Here is a 19,920-nt window from a genome sequence, read left to right on the forward strand (position 1 = left end):
GTTGGGCAGGAAGGTAAACAAAGTAGAGGGAAACTATACTGCCATATGGTCACCGTGATTTTGCCAAGTAAGACTACCCAACCCATAACTTTTCCCTAAAATCAGAGGGAAATGATAGGTGAATAAAACTGATGTTGAAGCACCTCACCCTGGTTCTAAGCCTAAACTTGACATAAACTGTAAACTTGTACCTCAAATCTGATTGGTTGATTGGAAAGTTGTTCCAGGATCAACAAAGATGTTGATCCAGGAACATGTGGTACTTGGTGAAATCACGTTCACCACTGCCATACATAACTCTGTTCACCCTGCATCAACCTTAAGGGGGTATCTACAATTCTACTTTTGACCTTAACATAAGGGAGAATATAGCTCAACGCTGGAAAAAGATACTTCAGAATATCAGAGTGGATCAAGAGAGATGCCAGAGACAATCAGTCTCCACCCACAACCACTGAACAATGCCGCTCTCACATTGGGCGTCATGTGAGGGGGCTAAGATGTCCTCAGACATATGCCCATCCTACATCCTGATCTTAAGAATCTTTGCAGAAAACGAGCAGGCAAGCATTATCAGTCAACCACTGTTCAGTGTGCAATATGAATTAAGCGACAGAAAGAGCAGTTTCTTATTCTATTACACATTTCCTGAAAGTTGACATGAAAGTTGCTTTGCAGATCTATCGAAAACAGCCCAAAAGGGAAAAGACTCCAGTCAGACTCCGCCCTAAGCCCCGCCTCCAATTCCCACGATTAATTCTGCCCTGTCGCCTCGTAGGCCATGGGATCTGAATCACAAGGTGCTGACACTCAATTCTCATCCCTCAAGAGAGAGTCAAGCATGGGTTGAGCTTTACACAGTGAATACATCCAAATTATAGCATTCAGATTATTATCCCTTAAGAGCGAATCAAGTAATAACAAAGCCTCCTACCATGAATGCATCGCCCTCATTGCTACCCATTCCCTTGCGAGCCGAACACGTTCCGTGCAAAACGTTACATTCTCATCCCTCGGGAGAGAATAAAGCATGGCAAGGACAGAGCATACCGCAAATGTGCGTACAAACAATTGGCTCCTGAAGACAAAAAAAGCTGATGACATGTTATTCAGGTGCCCTTTTGTACTCATGGGTATTCAGCTTGTGACTTCATGGACTGCCATCTCCCAGTGATTATTGGATTTACACATGCTTCAGACACCAGTCACGCTGATAGCGTCAACTCCATGATGTAGCCTATCGTCTCGTTTCACTTCGTTCTAAGAACCTACATTCAATGTCCAGCTAATCTCTGTATGAATGTTTCCTCAAACAAATCATGATTCATCAGTAACCCTTGTACTAAAAGAATATATTTCAGTCATGACAACTCTGACAACAACATAAAAATGACAATGTAATGTTTTAGTCTTGGCAGAATAGATCTGCTACACTGCTGCTGCTGCTGCTGCTGTTGATAATTGCTGCTGCTGCAGAGCAAGTGCAGAGACTTGCTACTGCTAATACATCCACAGACATGCTGCTGTGATCATGAAAAACATGATGCTGTTGGGCTATGCTATGTGTGCCTGGGCCTGTTTTTTCAGAACGGCTTAATGCTATATGTGCCTAAGCCAATATGGCTCAAACTTGTGTGACTTGATCCTGACACTGTATGCAGCTGAATTTAGCACTAATGCACTCAGCGTAGAATATGAAAATATTGCCCTTGGAAAATAGTGAAGGCGATGTGCGAAGTCTATTTCACTTTAATATGTTCTCATATCTGCAATGCTTAGTCACTGTATTCCCACAGCAAACTACAAAAACCACTTGCTGTTGCTGCTGTATAAACATGATAATGAAATTGCAGCTGCTTAAATGCTTAGTAATGAACTCCTGCATCGAATGCAGAATTGTAAAACATGACACTTGTTTTAAAACTTGTGTATGGTTGCTCATTGGGAATTAGGCAGACCACGCAATAATGCACAGCGATAAGGTGTAAAAGAACATTCTCTTATCTTAGACCTTGAATTTCAGAGGAATAATGGAAGTGCGCTGCAAACTCTTTCAGATACTGTAGCATGCTGCAAAATTTCTTACAGCAAACACAGAACTGAACTATTTAAAAGTTAAGCAGCAAGTTAATTTGCTGCACAATCAGTCCTATCAGCTGGAGCCATGTGATGTCATTGTTTGCAGACTGCGTTAAGAACCCATCAGTCTATTCACTATTCACTTCACTATTCACTATTCACAAGACTATTCAATTAGGTGAGAAGTTCTCATAACGAATATAATATAATACTAATAATCCAAGCAACTATTAGTGAATGAGACCCATTGTTTGTTTGTTTTTATCAAAATTGTGTATTTGTTCTTTGATTTACTTGATTTACTCAACTATGGTTTGTTTGCTTTGCTGTATGGACAGACAGTATTTGGGATAATGAAAATAATTGCTTTACTTTTATTTGTACTTCATTTAACACTTGCAAATAAAAATAGAACTATGAAATGTAAGTTATGCTTAGGCAAATCAATCACAATCACAAACAGCCCAGGCAATTTGTTAAAGCACTTTATAGAGCAACATGGGCACATAAAATAGTCAAATTAGGAACTGTTCAGAAAGAGTAACTATATGAAGTTATTGATAATTGAGTACTTCTTTGAGTAACTTTCCCCAATGCTAGCCCACAGCTCTGTGTGATATTAAGGATTGTGTCGGGACATTGTCCAGACAGGCATTTTCATTTGCTGTCACACTGATGATAAGAAGGACATCTGTTTAGGTGCCAGGCGACATCGCTGAAAATGGAAAACAACATGAGGCTCAAGGTCCAGAGACACCAGCAAACTTTGTATTTCCCAAAATAGTTGCTCCGTGTCTCACCATGGTGCCTATAAATCTTGCACACTCAGAAACCCATAAGCTGGGGTTCATATAGCTGCTGATGACACAGTAAAATACATTCATTTTTACATTTGTGTTCTATGTGAACACTTAAAAAGGAAAAAGAATCATTAACCATGTCAGTACCATTATCCACATTTACTTGTGTTGTATCCAAAATTGTATGTTGTATGATGTATCTTATGTTGTATCATTAATTGATTTTTTTTAAAAATCATTATTTAATTTGATAATTTGATAATAATAATAACTTATATGTAATGTCTGCTGGTTTTTAGATTATTTTAAACAAATATCTCACCCAAAATGAACATTTTACCCATTTATTCTCTCTCATGTCTTTCCAAACATATATGATGTTCTTTATTCTGTATAACAGAAGTTTTAAAGAAAGTATTGGTTTATTTTATAAAAGTAAGGGGAGTCAGGATGTCAAGCTCAAAAATGACAAAAAGCCACATATATTGGAATTGTTTCTCTTGGTTTACTTCTAACCTTGATATTCATGTGAAAGCTCATTAGGGAAGGCCTCTTAAAACATTATCTGATCACGCTGGGGTATATTAGTATACAGTAGTTATGTAACATTTAGCAGATGTTTTACATCCATAGTACTTCTGTTGAGGAATGGCAGTCCTGGAATAACCTGGTATCTTGCTGAAGGGCAACAGCAATCTCAACAACTTTCCAGTTCATTGGCCGCACTAACCCTATATTAACCATTGACATTTAATAGACTCAAGTCTGTAGGCCGTAGCTCTTTCTTTTATGGTTTAGGTGCATGAAAGTAAAGCACCAACATAATGTTACGTTCTCTATTTCAGTAAATTCAGCCTAATTAATCAGCTAACAACTAGGGAATTAATGTCTATTATTACAGATAATTACAGAATCAAATCACAGCTTCTGTTTTATTACATTCTCGCATTGTACCATGTTCTCCATTCCTTTCCATACACGTTATAAAAATACATATACGCCCACAGGGCTTCATTGACTGCATTTCTGATGCTTTTGCCTGCATTCAATTTTTTTATTTTGATCATTAAATGCACAAGTAATTTTCTAAACTGTTCATTATGTATTGTAGCGCTTTTCATACAGTACATGTGCAGCAGAGTTTTTAATCTCAGGCCATTTCCTTCATGAGTTCTTAGTAATTCTCTAATATCTCCGAACTTGTGTGTTGGTTGCATTGTGTTGGCTGGGAGGAGTTAATTCATTAAAGAGCAGAAGGACACGAGGAGGCATGGTTGGATGTTTTTTTTATATATATATTTGGAGGTATAAAGTCTTGACTGGTGTGTGTGGTGATACGATATAGGGTAGGAGGAGATTATATGACTGTCTTTTGGATTATGTTTGATTTATGTTGTATTTCAAAACACTTTCTCCTTGCTTTAATGGGTTAGTTCACCCAAAAATAAATAAATAAATCTATAATTAATTACTCACCCTCATGTCGTTCCAAACCTAACCAAGACTTTTGTTCATCTTCGGAACACAAATTATGATATTTTTATCAGCCATTGACAGCCTACGCAACTACCACTTTTAAGTACCAGAAAGGTATTAAAGACATCATTAAATGTGACTCCAGTGGTTTAACCTCAATTTTCTGAAGTGATGCGAGTGCTTTGTTTCTGCAAAAAAAGAAAAACATAATTTACCAAATTTATTTACAAAATATTCATCTCCAACTCGCGTTCAAGAGAGCACCATGACACATGCGTGTCGTGTTGATGCGAGGGCAGATGTTATTGCCTGAACGCGTGTTGGAGATAAAAATGTTGTACAAAGCACTCGCATCGCTTCATAAAATTCAGGTCTGAATTACTTTTATGATTTTCTACCTTTCTGAAAGTGGTAGGGCTGTCAATGGAGGGACTGAATGCTCTCAGATTTTATTAAAACGATCTTCATTTGTGTTCTGAAGATGAACAAAAGCCTTACTGGTTTGGAACGACATGAGGGTGAGTAATTAATGACAGCATTTTCATTTTTGGTGTGAACTAACCCTTTAAATTGCATTTGTAAACCATTTAAAAGCTGATTTCCCTGAAAAGTTTGTTTGAGCATCCCAAACAGCCAAACATAGCAAGACTGGTTCAATCAATTGTTTATTTGGGAGTGGGATCTGTTTGTCCTACCAATAGCAGTAAGTAAAAAAAAAAAAAAATGTTTGGTGATTCGAATGCCCCAGAAATTGCATACTTCACTTTTAAGGATAAAGGATTTAAGATCAAGCTTATTTTTCTTTTCATGTTCGTATGAAAGTAGTTGAGAATTCACACATTAGCTGCTGATGAGAGGATTGATGATGAAGGGAATGCTATTGATGTTTGAGATGGCTTGGCAGTGAGGAAGTGTTAGAGGCTTCAAAAGTGTCATCCGATTTCTCTTTCGCTCTCTCCACACTTTCTCTCCTGTCCATATGGTTGTCTGGCATTTTCTGCTGACAGATAGTTGCTGTCCGTGGTTCTGAACTGAGACTAGAAGCACTAAAAATATGTTTTCTGAGGCCTCAATGTAACGTGTCTTACGAGTCTTTCTCATGACAGGTTTTCTGGGTTAGGCCATCATACCATTTAAAGTCCAAGCAATAGCCTATTTGTATTGTTTCATGAACATAATAAAAATTAGATGGTTGATAACATTAGTGAGTTACTTTTGATGTATCCAAACCATACTGTGTTATGTTTCTTTAGTACTTTTTGGGGAAATAGTTTACTGGATGCTTGCAGCATCTTCAATTTTGTGTTCATCTGCTTTCATTTGTGGCCTACAGGTTTGCACACTTGAAATTTCTCACATTTGGGTTCATGACAGTAACTAAGTCACTTTATCTCAAATCATATCTTTAAAGTTTTCCGAAAGTTCACTATTGATGGTTATTCCAGAGTGATCCTTCAATCTAATTTTGAGTAGGCTACATTAGTTTTTGGTTGTTCCCTCCATTTAGCTCGGGCTACCACTTGCAAACAGCGAGAGATATGCGCCCTCACCCCAGCGTGTCTCTGGACCCAGCAACCAACTTCAACCCTCCACAGTTTCGCTCCAGAAACCAGAGCTACATGCGTGCAGTCAGTACCTTCAGTCAGGCGAGCTGTGTCAGCCAGGTGAGTCTAACCACTCGAAACACCACACGGCACTGACACACAGGTACAAGCAAGGACAATCTACTTACAGTAAGTGGTTTCAAGCAGAGGGCTTTAGCTGTACTTCTTGTCTAAGATGTCCTGCTCTTTTCTCAGATTGTGTCTTGAGCTGATGTGCTGAAGAGTAGACTTCTTGTAGACTTTATATTATCTGTGATTGATTAGGAACTTTCCACTTAAAACCCAACTTAAGGTGTTGACTGGTTGACTAGTCATTAGCTGATTCCAAGCCTAGTCATAGGTGATTTAGGTGGTTGAACAGCTGAACTACCAGCTGGGGTCGAGTACAACCTGGTAGGTTATCTTGGTCTACCTAGTTGGGTTGGTAGACTACCTTTGTCAAGCTAGTGGCAGTACAGATTGGCCTGATTAAGAATGTTCCAAAACTATGTAGGTGGTTTAGGTTGTTAACCAATATAATTACCAGCTGGCCGGGAAGAGAACGACTTGGTAAGTCATCTTGTTCAACCTGATTAGAATTGGTAGGCTGCCTTGGGGAATGTGTTGAGTTGATTAACTATGTTCCAAAACTCAGCTTGATTTAGGTGGTTGAAACCCCCAAATTACCATTTGACAGGGCCACTGAGACCCAGTATCTGGTCACCCTGGTTATAGCTTGTGGACCATCTTGACTAAGCTAGTAGGGAATAGGTTGAGCTGATTAACTATGTTCCAATACCCAGCTTGACTTAGATGAATGACCTGATCGTATGACCTGATTTTCCCGACAGGGTTTTGGAGATATTTATTTTAGGACTTCATTTTTATCATGTTTGGTTAGAGAGGGAATAAGGCAAATGTAAATGGTGAGGTTAGCTTTGCTAAATTCTTTTCATATAAGCAATTGTTAAAACAGTATTCCAGAAAGCTGAAGTCAAGGTCTGTTGAGCTGTGGTGGTGTTAGTTCCTGTGAGCTTTATGTAGGTAGCTATTTATAGGCTTTTATTGATGGAGTAGGTTACAATTGAGATGTTTTATGGAGGCTTTATGAAACATGCTAACTCTCAAACATATAAAAAAAATGTTTTTAATTAGGGTAAAGTAATTGTTTAAACATATGTTATAGTGCAAGGGTGACTTACAGGCAGTAATTGAAGAGTTACATAGGAGTTTAGAATCTGTATATCATTTAGCTAAATGTTGATTTGGTTTAATTTAGGAAAGTTATCCCTCTTATCCTCTTGCTTGGTTTATGAAAATCTTTGAATATCAAGCTTTCTTGCTGTCTGCTGCTGTTGACTGTTTGACTGTCATTTTCCCTCCGAAAGTTCATCAAACAATCTGCTTTTCTTTATTTACCTATTATGAGATGATATTCCAGCTTGAAATGTTTTCTCTTATCTTGTTGCTTTTTGACATAATTCTACTGAGACGTTCAAGGTCGGAAATTGCCAGTGGTATATTCCTCCTGCTAACACTCCTTCATATTTACTGTGCAAAGGGGAAGAATCAAAGTGAGAAAGAGAAAGGAAGAGGAAAAATTAAGGACTGCTATTCCTGTTTTTGTCTCTCAGGTGAGTGAGACTGAGGTCAATGGCCAGTTTGAGTCAGTTTGCGAGTCCGTTTTTAGCGAAGTAGAATCCCAGGCCGTGGAGGCCTTGGACCTGCCCGGCTCTTTCCGCACTCGAAGCCACAGTTACCTGCGTGCAATTCAGGCTGGGTATTCCCAAGATGACGACTGCTTGCCTTCAATGACATCTTCTACTGTCACTTCAACTCTCAGATCCACAACAGGTAACCGTATGCCTCAAATCCCACCTGAGAGAGAGAGAAAAGGCTTAGAGCACATACTCGCCATTCATTCAGCACATGCTGAACTACATTCTCTGGCATACCTACATATGTACAGTGGGATTCCCTTGTGCTTGGGAGATGACTGACTTGAATGTTGTTTCTGTCGGCTCATGTCTGTTGTGTGTGTGTTTGCTTTTCTGTGTCTGTGCTCCCCTAGTGTTGAAAGATGGTTGCCTGCAATTCCCTTTTGCACGAGTCATGCGTCCTTTTCTGGGCTTCTGATTGGTTGGGTCTGGTGGTATTGAGAGGCTAGACTGGGGGTCAGAGGGAAATAGGCAGCTGAATATGTAACATTTAACACTAAACAACATTAACACCACAGGGAAGTGTTTTCACAGAGCGTAAGGTTAAGGTTGGACAGGTTTTAGACATGTTCTTTATATTTTACAAATGGTTGCATTTTCTATCTTCTATATTCTGCAAATGGATTAGTAGTTAATAAAATAAATGTTTCGGTTCAGTTTAGTTAACTTTGAAGGCTGTTTCATTCCTGAATGCACAAAGCAATGACTGTGAACTACATAAACAATTTAATGTGTTATTATGTGTTGCATAAAACATCTACATTAGTGAGTGGAAAGAAATTCACAATGCTTCAGAAGTGGGGTCAAAGAAAAGTGATATAAAAGTAACTCAAATCAAAATATTTTCATTAAAAACTAGTGTCTAATTAAAAAAGTCTGTCCTTCAATAAAAAATACAAAATAGAGCAATTTGCACTTGGGTGTTAAGTTCTCCCAGAAAGAAAGATCACATTCTTACATGAACTAAATGCTAATTAGTGTTCAAGACATAATATTTAGATAAATTGAATCAGTTTATTAGGGGCCAAGCACCGAAGGCACTTAAGAATTATTATTGTTTCGCTCTGGAAGTCTAAGGCAGCCCATAGAATCGATTACGGGAAAGTTATGAAATTTGGCACACAGATAGAGGACAGTCTGAACTTTAACCACAGCAATTTTGGAGTCTCTAACTCAATCGCTGTAGAACCACCAACTGTCCAATGTGACCAAAGGACTAGAAACAAAATTCTTTTTTCCTCTGATTCTTGGCTCAAGATGGTTCGATTGAACATTTCTGCCATTTTTAATTTTCCAAATAACCTACTTTTGCAATCTCCTCCTAGACCGTTGCTCTGATTTTCACAAAAAATTAACCAGATCATCTTCAGACAATGCTTACAAAAGTTCAATTCAAGTTGATTTGTCAAACCGTTCTCGAACAATGCGCGAGCGAATTCGATGAAAAGCACGCCAAAATGGATGTGAGGCTTTATCTCCCTTACTTGTGAAATGGTGAAAATGGTGAAATGTTAGTGGTTTGTTAATGTGCTAATTGAATTAGCTAGAGTATTATGATATATTAATCTCTCTATGAATTCAGTAACTGGAGCTGAAAACAAATCCCATTATCCTAATCCAGTTTTACCATTAATCCTTACTAATGAGTACATTTCCCCCAACCAAAATGAGTTTAAGGAGTCCTGACAGAGCAGGTGTGGAGGTTTTGTGCAACACATACTTATCAGAAAGTGTGCATGTGTCACAGTTTCTTTGTGCAATCAGAATGCCCGTCTCTACACCCTCCCCAACAACCCTGCTGTGTTTGGTGTACACATGGAGTAAAGCTATGAACCCTATTGAAATACCACAAACTGATGTCAAATATTGTGACAATAAAATACCTGTTTTTTTTGTTTTGTTTTTCATTTGTTTATATTTTTAAAACCCAAATGCTAATTTGTTTTGTATGATTTGTTTGGTCACTCCAGTCAAACTTTGTTTCTTTCATTAAATGTGGGGTTCTTTGTGTTTATTCAAACTGGAGTTTGATTTGATTGGACCTTCACACTGTCAAAAACTCATACTGACCACACACTGAAGACTCTAAGGAGAAAGGAGAGCTCTCCAATCCCACCGTCTCACTCTGCTGAAGTGCTTTCACCACATATGGCTCTGTACGCAATCCCTGTCAGCTCACGTCAACCGGCTGTAGGACAAAACCATTTTCTCAAAAGGATTTCATCCAGTCTGTTTCACTCTGGAGGACTTCTTGTTCCAGCAGTCCTGTACTACTTTGGTTTTTACAAAAATAGCCATACTTTGTGTATTTGTTAGAAGCTAAATTAGATGTTTTCTTCCCTTAAAGACTTTTAAAAGCTTAAATAATTGCTTAAGCTCTGGTATTGATGCTCTCTGGTTCTGTAGTTAATAGAAAAAGCACTTCAAAAGCACTGACCTATCAGATAAATGTTATCAAGCAAACCCCATAGATTCACCAAGTAGATGAAGCTAAATTTAGTTGCGGCTAAAATCAATGGGAAATATTGAGTAAGGTGTTGGGTGTTCTGTGATTGTGGAAAGGGAGGGAGGGTGGCATGGCCCTTCATTGGCCATCACAGGAAGGAGATCCAGGGGAAAAGAGCAGCTGGAGGGATGCCTGTCACAGGTATTATAATGTCAACACGCATACATCTTTCAATGGATATGTGTGTTTTTGCACTGCCTTCTCAACTAAATCAGGACTAGTCCTTTGAAAGACACATAACTAAAGGTCAGATTAGGGACAACCAGTGTTCAGTTGCCAAAGTAGCAATGCTTTTCCATGAAAGGCATTTCACAAATATTTTTTTGAATTATTTTATTTTATTTTATTATTTTTTAAATGCTGTTGATTGCCACAGAATTTTTGTTTTTGACTATAACAAAAATGTCCTTACAGTAAGACATTTACAATAAACTTACAATAAAAGTCTATGGGGCAAGACATTCTAAAAGGTTTTAAAAAATGTGAAAATCTTGTGGTGATATTTTTGCACCAGTTTGTATTTATACTGGTCCAATGCTTTGCCCCAGAAGTTCATTGTAAGTATATTACTGTACGTGCAAATGCATGTTTTGAGGGATGGGTTGAAATTCTGTGGTAATCGACATCATGTTGCAGATGCTGTCACTACAGCTTAAATTGAACCCGGAACATTTCTGTTAAAGACTGAATGGGAAAAGCAATTAATTTTAAATTTACATTTTGCTGTTTATTTTTTTTTTACGACAGTGGATGGATAGGATTTCTTAGAATGTAAAAAAAAAAAATGGTTGGGTCACTTTTAACATTTTTCTCCATTTTTATACCAACCTTGGCATCCTTGAAGATCAAACATGGCCAGCAAAATGCGGTTGGAAGTAAGAGCTGGTGTGGAAGATTTCAGCTGTGATGGACAGTGGGATTGCAGCCTCTGCCTGGTGCAGCCCTCACAAAGACCTAACAATGTTATTGGATTGTACTTCTTCTTAATATCGCCCCTATAATCTCCACGTGGTCCAATCAGCTCTATAGATGAGCTTTTAACATATTCAATAGGGTTCATATCTCCTTGCCTGAATGATTGAGTGATATTTTATTGCCTTTTCATCTTTTCTGTTGCACAAAACAAAAAACACTAAAATCCTCCACATTTGCCACAATGCTCTGTGATTTGTTAAATGGATAAAAGCTGGTTGATAGCATTGAAATATTGTTTTTTAATGGTTATGCTGTGAAGAGATGGAAAGGCTGAACAGATGAGATGTTCTGACGCGAGTGAGAAGGCAGTGTAAACACACATCTGAAGGCTAAATGTATGTGAGTAAAAAAGTGAAAGACCCTGACAACACCATGTGCTCGACTGCAATATATCATATTGAGTTTTTGGTTTTCAAATGAACACTTTCATTAAACCAGTGGCGATTCTAGCCTTTCGTCAGTACAGTACACTATCAAAAAAGTGTGCCAACAGTTTGGATATACAGTAAATGGATAGTCTCTCTCAAGCAGCATGTGCAATAAAGTGCTGCTTTGTTCGACAATAGAAGACATTTGAAAGAAAAATGTTTTGCTTCCTACAATGTATTGTAGGTAAATATCAACCTCATCCAGCGCTCTTTTGTTTACTGTCTTATAAAATATCCCAGGGGTATCAAATTCCTGGAGGCCAACTGTCCTGTTTACCTCCAACTCTAATTAAACACAGATGAACCATCTAATCAAGTAAAAAATATAAATCAGGATTACTAGAAACTTCCAGGTGTTTTGGAGCTACACTCTGCAGGACAGTGACCCTCCAGTTGTGTGAGGAACTGCTGCAAACAATTCAGTGTGTGAGTGAACTGCCCAAATAAATCAGACTGAATCGTGAACAATTTCGCATACCTGTTTGTCCGATTAGATCAAAGTTTGATTAATTTGCAAATCTGGCATCGCTAGTTCTGATTCTAAACAGCTGATATAAAGTGCATGAAATGATGGCTGGAATATTATCAGAAAAAAAAAAGATTCTCATATTGAAATTCACCCAGGGCTGTCCCCTGCATTAAACCTAGGGCCAGATTTACTAAACAGGGCAAATTAGCGTGAGAGCGCAATTCCAAAACAGTGCCGAATGCCGATGGGAGTAGAAAGTTCTGCGCTTGATCTACTGACGACGTGCAAATTAAAGAACACAGACGCAGTCAGTTCATTTCCATAATGACCAACGTAATCTACCAGGTATTGCCTGGTTTAAGATGTGCTTTTTTTGGGTGGTAAATAATGGCGCAAAACACCAGTATATTTACGAGCGCAAACCTTAGTAAATCACCTTGCGTGATTCATTTAAATACACTCCTCCCATAAATGTTGCGCCTGAAAGGGAAACGCCTACAAATGCATATGCAATAAGGTCAGCCGCAAAATTGACTGTGTCCATGCCTTTTCTTTAGTAAATCTACCCTTGGTTTCACAGACAAGGCTTAAGTCTAGTCCCAGACTAAAATGCATTATTGAGCTATTTACCTGAAAGCAACTTGCACTGATAGATCTTAAAATATGTCAGTGCCATTGTTTTGTCTCAATATTCACACCAGCAATGTCTTTTTCTAAGGAACGTTTATAAAAGATACTTAAATGTCCTAATTGAACTAAGGCCTAATCCTGGCTTAATCTAAACCCTGTCTGTGAAACCGGGCCCTAGAGTGTCTTTAGTAAATCCTGACAGTAGTTTTTTTAACGCAAAAGAGGGTTTGCGCTGACGCAAGTTGTTAGTAAATCTGGCCCCTAGTCTCAAACAGATATATTTACTTGCTTCCTGTGAAAACAAACTACATTTTTGCATTAACAGCAAAACAGACTTCCCAAAACTTTTTCTGATGAAATCAAAATCTCATGCAAATCTCAATATTTTTCTTGAGTCTTTCTTCATACTCCATGCTTGCGAAAGTTCCTGAATTTACTCTCCGAAACCTATGCAGTTGAGAATGGTGTGTACAGGGCCTTTACTCACATACTGCTAATGAGACATAAAACAAGTGTTGACGTTAGATAAATTGAGAGGCTTCGCCAAATTCCACAGCTGTTCATCCCTTTGAATTTCCCTATCTCTATATTCAAATTTGTCTTCCAGAGGGGTATGATGCAATGGAGGGCATCTCATTGCTAAATGAGGATATTGAGGACGATGATGGCGCCAGCTCCTCAGCGTATCAAGAAATCGAGAGGTTTGAAAGAGAAAATGCTGGACGTAGTCAACACAGCACCAGTTCGACGGTCACGGCTATTTCTGTTCCACCGACCTCCTCGCACGGCTACCGAGTCCCATGTCCGCCCCCGTCCCAGCCTCCACCAGATCCTCCCGTCCCGCAGGCTATTCAGGCTTTCAAGGAGTCGGCAAATATGGTGGCTGCCTTCAACATGCAGTGGAAAGAGGAGATATCGGCAATGCGCTACGAGCTAGCGGAGCTGCGCAGGGACGTCTGCGGAGAGCTCAAGACTTTCAACAGCAACTTCTTTAATTTCACCCAGTGCTACAACATGTGGACGATGTGCCGGGAGGCTGCCACCGGCACCAGTTCCACTCAGTCGAGCGAGAGGGTGTCCGTTGGCGTCCAGACTGGTGCTAACGGTCTGGTGAGACAAAACACTGCAGACGCTTCAGTCATGTGTCAGCCCGAACCGGCTGCCTTCAATATTTTTGACCTGATGGAGCCTCCGCGTATCGAGATCACAGAGGGAACTCCTGAAGGAACCTCGGCCACCAACAGCCCAACCAGCCCTGCCAGTCCTGATCGACCCATCGGCCCACCGTTGACCAAGCCGCTGGGAAGATCCAAATTAGACACTGGGAAGAAGAAGAAGAACTGCAGTCGAGCGGACGGTCAAAGAAGTGCCAGCCTTGAACTCTGGTGCAGAAAGTACACTAGTGGACCAATGTCCTACTTATCTCTATCATTCTGATCATTTTCATCACTGGACCAAGCATTGACTTTGTTTCTGAATCAACCCTATACACCTGGGGGAAACCCTGCGCCCGTAGAAGAGCTTGTCGCTTTTCTCTTTGCAAAGATGCCGATATAGGAGAAAGTGCCGTTTTGGCGAAACGAGGATAGTGTAGCTATTCTAGATGGAAGCATTGGCTGTGCCAGATCATAAAATCAGTTTACATCACCACGGAAATGATTCATGAATGTTATTATCATTGTAGGGAATGTCACAATTTGTCTGACTGTCACTGTCAATGTTTTGTCCATGGCTAAAACAGTTCTTGTGTGACAGTGGTGAATGATCTCACCACTCAATCTGACCAAAAGAGGTTATGAACATAGTTGAAGGATAAAGATGGATCTTTTCAATTTCTAAGTATAATAACATCTGTGGTTGACATTAGCACCAACCACTTTGTTTTATACCATAAATTACACACACTCATACCTCTAACGTGAACTTTGAAACCACCGTGTGGTTGCTAACAAGTTGTTACATAAGAACTACGGTATGCATGATGGAACCCACTTTATATTAAGTACTACTATGATCATTTAAATTAGGGCTATCACGATTCCTTGATTAAATGATTTTTAAATTGGAGAGTAAACGGCAAAATACCAGAGATGGTGCAAGAATCCACAAACCGCATTATTAGACCGTTTTCTAAGGCTGCACAATGTATTAAAACCATTTAAAAACCATAGCATAGTGCTATTGTGATTTTACAAAGATATGAATGACCCACGGGTTTAATATACGCTTTATTTACATGTTTGTAGGTTACTTATTTGAGTCTCAGAGCGGCTCAGTTCACAGTAAATGTTGCTCCACGTGAACTGTTATAATTTACATGTCTCAAACTCCATCTCTGCATATGCTGCGAGTTTGGGTTGCTTATAACATTCATCTGGGAACGCAATGTGCGCCATTTCATCAGATTTGTAACGTAAATCATTTATAAACCTATGCCAACACAGGAGAATACAACAATATGTTTCTAAATATGCACACTGTTCATCGTGATTTCTAAATAAAAGTTTAAACCCTCAATATGAATTTAGTTTTGTTCAAGAAATTACAGTGGCTGTAGCATTTCTATTGTAAAGAAGTGGCCAAATATTACAGATTAAGTAAACATTTGAATTAAATGTCGTCTGGCCAAAATTAAACAAGGATTTGATCTACCGTAAAGTGTAACAACAACCGTTGGCGCACTCTGCAGGCATTTGTTATAATACATAATGTACACAAGATGATTGTTTATATTATGTATTTTAACAGTGTTCTATGAAACCATATGATTACTTGTTTTTGATACTTTTTTAACCAAATATTATTTTCTCGTTGTTATTATGTATTTAATGTAATTTCAAAGGCTTAGGTCTTCGCTTAAGTCTATTTTTATTACCATAAAAACTCAGATTACTCGATTAATCGTCAAAATAATCGACCGATTACTCGATTACCAAAATAATCATTAGTGAAAGCCCAATTTTAAATTAATCAATTCACAATACAATGCATTTAATTGCATTTACATGTTGTTATGTTGTACTTATCTATAAAAAAATTAATACTTTATTTTACAGTGTCCTTGTTACATATGTTACATGTACTTATCATAGTAATAACAGTCAATTATGCATAATTACATGCAACTAACCCTAAACCAAATCATAATCCTACCCTAACCCTATAGTAAGTACATGTTGTTAATTATTATTACTCAGTACTTAAATATATAATTACACTGTAACAATGACACCTTAAAATAAAGTGTAACCAAAAAAAATCCTACATGTAAATACATTGCAATTACACTACCCCTATCCCTTAACCACACAACTAAACCTGTCCCTAACCTTAGCCGTATTACATCTAATAATAGCAGTGTTTTGCAACATAAACACAAGTACATTGCACCAATAGATCTATTGAAGAGAGTACTTAGTACTTAAAGACACATAATATAAAGCAGGACCGCTTGATAAATTGGATTGCCATTTATATTCTTATGTAGCAACTTGCTAGCATTTTTTTTTTTTAAGTTTCAAACTTGAACCATGACTTTGTGTAATTTATGCTGTAGATCAACATATTTGAACATTACTTGACATCGAAATTCTCTATTCTAAAAACCTTATAGGAAGGCCATTATATTGGACTACAAAGTGAACCGCTCTATAGCCGTCACACAACGCTTTGCTTTTCATTTCAAGTGAAAATGATGAACCATGTACAGCAATCATGTTAAGCTACACCAGAATGGAACACTGGGACATTAGTGTTATCAGATTGGCATTCAGTTAATTTTGAAAATCTACTTTATGTTCTCAGTCTCCCAGGAAAGTCATGTATAGATGGATTAGAAGTCACTAAATTCAAATGGTATTTTAATTCAAGCATAAGCCCTTAACATATTTAATGTAGCTCTGCATCTGCAGTGTACAATTACTAGCCAATATATATATATATATATATATATATATATATATATATATATATATATATATATATTAGTAAGCATCTGTGGACTATTTACAAAGTAGTGCTGAGTGGTATTTTATGATTATAATACTTTAATCAAGGATGGAAAGAGATGCATTTTATTTCATTGAAACTATACAACGATGGGTATCCCTCTAAATTTCAGATTTCTCTATGGCTGCTTTTTTTAACTTCTACTCTCAGTCCTAAATATTTAGTTACAGCTGTGCAAGGTATCAGTAGTTACCAACACTAAAACATGGTTTTATTTCAACCCGTTAGTATGTTTACAATTTATAGAATTTATATATAACTGTAAATCACTGTAAGAATCACTTTTGTTGTGCCTTGTAAATCATAAATTATAATTACAAAAAAATATGAATAACCAATGACATTTTTATTCCAAAGTATGTCTGAATAAGGTTGTAATTGAAACTTGCCACTCTCTTTAAATCATGTGGTCAAAAAATATGATGTCCCTTTCATAAATGTGATGTCATGAAAAACCCACATAACTCACAGATAATTTCATAATTTCATAATTCCCTGAATATGAACTGACTATCGCTCAGCACTACTGTAATTTTGGTACTTTCTATGTAGCTTCACAAAATGATTGCTTTTTCTCATAAATATTCTGTAACTGTGACCTTGACTTCCTCACCCACGCAAACCATTATTTTTTTTTAATCAAGAATACAAAATGTGAAAAATATGCTAAATCACCCTTTCCTGTTATTTTTTCATGTTTTGGGATTCCTTCTAATCATCTAGTCCATTTCCCTGGATAGTGATTCTACTTTAAAGATGCTTTTCATTGTAAGTCACTTTTGCATTTAAGGGACCATCTGAATTTTTCTCCACAGGACACACACAGCATGCGTAACCAGTTCTATATGCACAAAATGTACATAAGGTATTTAAATCAAATTATTTAAATAACATAACTTTTATTTATTTATTTATTTAGGGGTTTACTTGCAGGACATTCAATCTCCATGTGCCACTATATTATAGTAAGCGAGTCACTGTGACACTTATGGAAAAATTGCATTTGTCCACCATTTATAAATATAGTTAACATAGAAAATAAGTATAATTTTGAAAAATATAAGATAAACATTCCTTAATAAAATATATTTTTATGTACTAGGTTTAAGTAGTTTATTTATAACAGAGGCTATATGAAACTATTTTGTTTACTATAAAATAACTCTTCATGCCAAAGTTTAAGGCAATATTTGTCTTTTGAAAATTAAGTATATTTAAAGCCATGTGTGACCCTGGATCACAAAACCAGTCACAAGTCGCACGGGTATATTTGTGGCAATAGCCAACAATACATTGTATGGGTCAAAATTATCGATTTTTCTTTTATGCCAAAAAGTCATTAGGATATTAAATAAAGATCAGGTTCCATGAAGATATTTTGTACATTTCCAACCGTAAGTGAATGCAGTAAAATCGCGAACATAAATGGACAACGTTAAAGGCGATGTTCTCAATGTTTCAGGTTTTTTTTGCACCTTCGGATTCCAGATTTTCAAATAGTTGTTTCTCGGCCATATCCTAACAAACCATACATCAACGGGAAGCTTATTTATTCAACTTTCAGATGATGTATAAATCTCAATTTCAAAAAAATTTGACCCATGTGACTGGTTTTGTGTTCCAGGGTCACATTTCTGAAAAATGCTTAATTTGGAATATTATAACAATATTCATTATTTAGATTTGCCAGTGTTACCTTGAGTGGTTGTAACAGAAGTTTGCAATCTTAAATAAGAATTTCAGAAATATTCAAGAAATTAATCACAACATCATTTGCGATAGACATATCTCTATTTACCTTGAGTAAATGATAAAATTCACTCACATCATTATACTTTAAAGATCAATTTTAGCATTTCTAACTTTTTAGAAATACCAATTTCAAAATATTTCAAATACCAATTTTTTTTTTTTTTTTTTGCATCCAACATTCATGAAAACAACTATCCAATGAAACCATCTTAAATCCACTAGCTCTTTGCCACCAGTGTTTTTTTTTTTGTTGTTGTTTTTTTGTTTTGTTTTTTGTCATTGAGCTAGCCAATTATTTGGCATTACAGACACCATCAAATGTCCTTGCTCCTTTGCAAAGCACAGAGTGGCACGGTTTGAATGTACTGACACCGTCATCACTAGTGATGTAATTTCTAGGCTTTTTATTTTTTTAGCTCATTAATCTACGAATAGGGTCTTGCTGATGTGTGTCCTGTTGCAAATGGAGATATTGATTTGTCATGCTTGGTGACAGTTTAACTGCTCAAATTGGCTTAATTAAAAGAGTATGAGATTATAGTTCAAAATGCCTTCAAAAACTTTTTTCAGACAATGCACACATTTAAAATATAGTTCACTCAAAACTGACAATTCTGAAATCATGTTCTTAGACTTATGTTGTCCCAAACCTGTATGACGTACTACTTCTGTGGAGCACAAAAGATGTTTTTACTATTTTGTCCTTAAAGGAGTAGTTCACTTTAAAATGAAAATTAGCCCATGATTTACTCACCCTCAAGCCATCCTAGGTGTATATGACTTTCTTCTTTCAGACGAATACAATCAGAGTTATATCAATAAACACCCTGACGCTTCCAAGCTTGATAATCATCAGTTTGAAGTTTAAAAAAGTGCATCCATCCATCCATCCATTCATCATAAACTAACTCCACACGACTCACAACGGAGTTTGTGTAAGAAAAAAAGTAAAATAATTAGCTTCCGGCCAAACGAACATATGGATTCCACTTAAGTCTAAAAGTGCAACTTATGCGAGTAATGCGACGTACTGCTGATATTTACACTACGCCATGACGCACTATGCTACTTCTGACGTCATGCTGACATGTAAGTTAGGCGTAAGTAGACTCGCTTATGGCCGGAAGCTAGAATTTTACTTTACAAAGTTACACAAACTCATCGCTTCACTTCAGAAGGCCTTCATTAACCCCATGGAGCTGTGTGGAGCACTTTTATCATGGATGGATGCACTTTTTTGAGTTCAAACTGATGTTTGCAATTCACTGCCATTATCAAGCTTGAAAGCGTCAGGGTGTTTATTAATATAACTCCGATTGTATTCGTCTGAAAGAAGAAAGTTATATACACCTAGGATGGCTTGAGGGTGAGTAAATCTTGAGGTCATTTTCATTTTAAAGTGAACTACTCCTTTAATGAAAGTCAGGTCCAAAACAAAATTTGAGCCTATTAACTTTAATTGACATTTCATGTGACATTTTTTTTAAAATATCTTC

The 19,920-nt window shown here is 37.2% G+C and overlaps 1 protein-coding gene across 1 annotated transcript in view; it reads left to right on the forward strand.

The window, feature by feature from the left end:
* The window catches only part of LOC307168974 (disks large-associated protein 2-like), a 93,030-nt gene that overhangs the window by 36,199 nt on the left and 36,911 nt on the right, over positions 1-19,920 (forward strand). Inside the window, exons 4-5 of the mRNA XM_079889294.1 lie at positions 5,863-6,019; positions 7,573-7,792. Of these exons, the coding sequence (XP_079745420.1) occupies positions 5,863-6,019; positions 7,573-7,792 (377 nt within the window). The remainder of the gene's footprint in view (positions 1-5,862; positions 6,020-7,572; positions 7,793-19,920) is intronic.

Source organism: Squalius cephalus (assembly GCF_949319135.1).
Source record: "Squalius cephalus genome assembly, chromosome: 12".
Lineage (NCBI taxonomy): Eukaryota > Metazoa > Chordata > Actinopteri > Cypriniformes > Leuciscidae > Squalius > Squalius cephalus.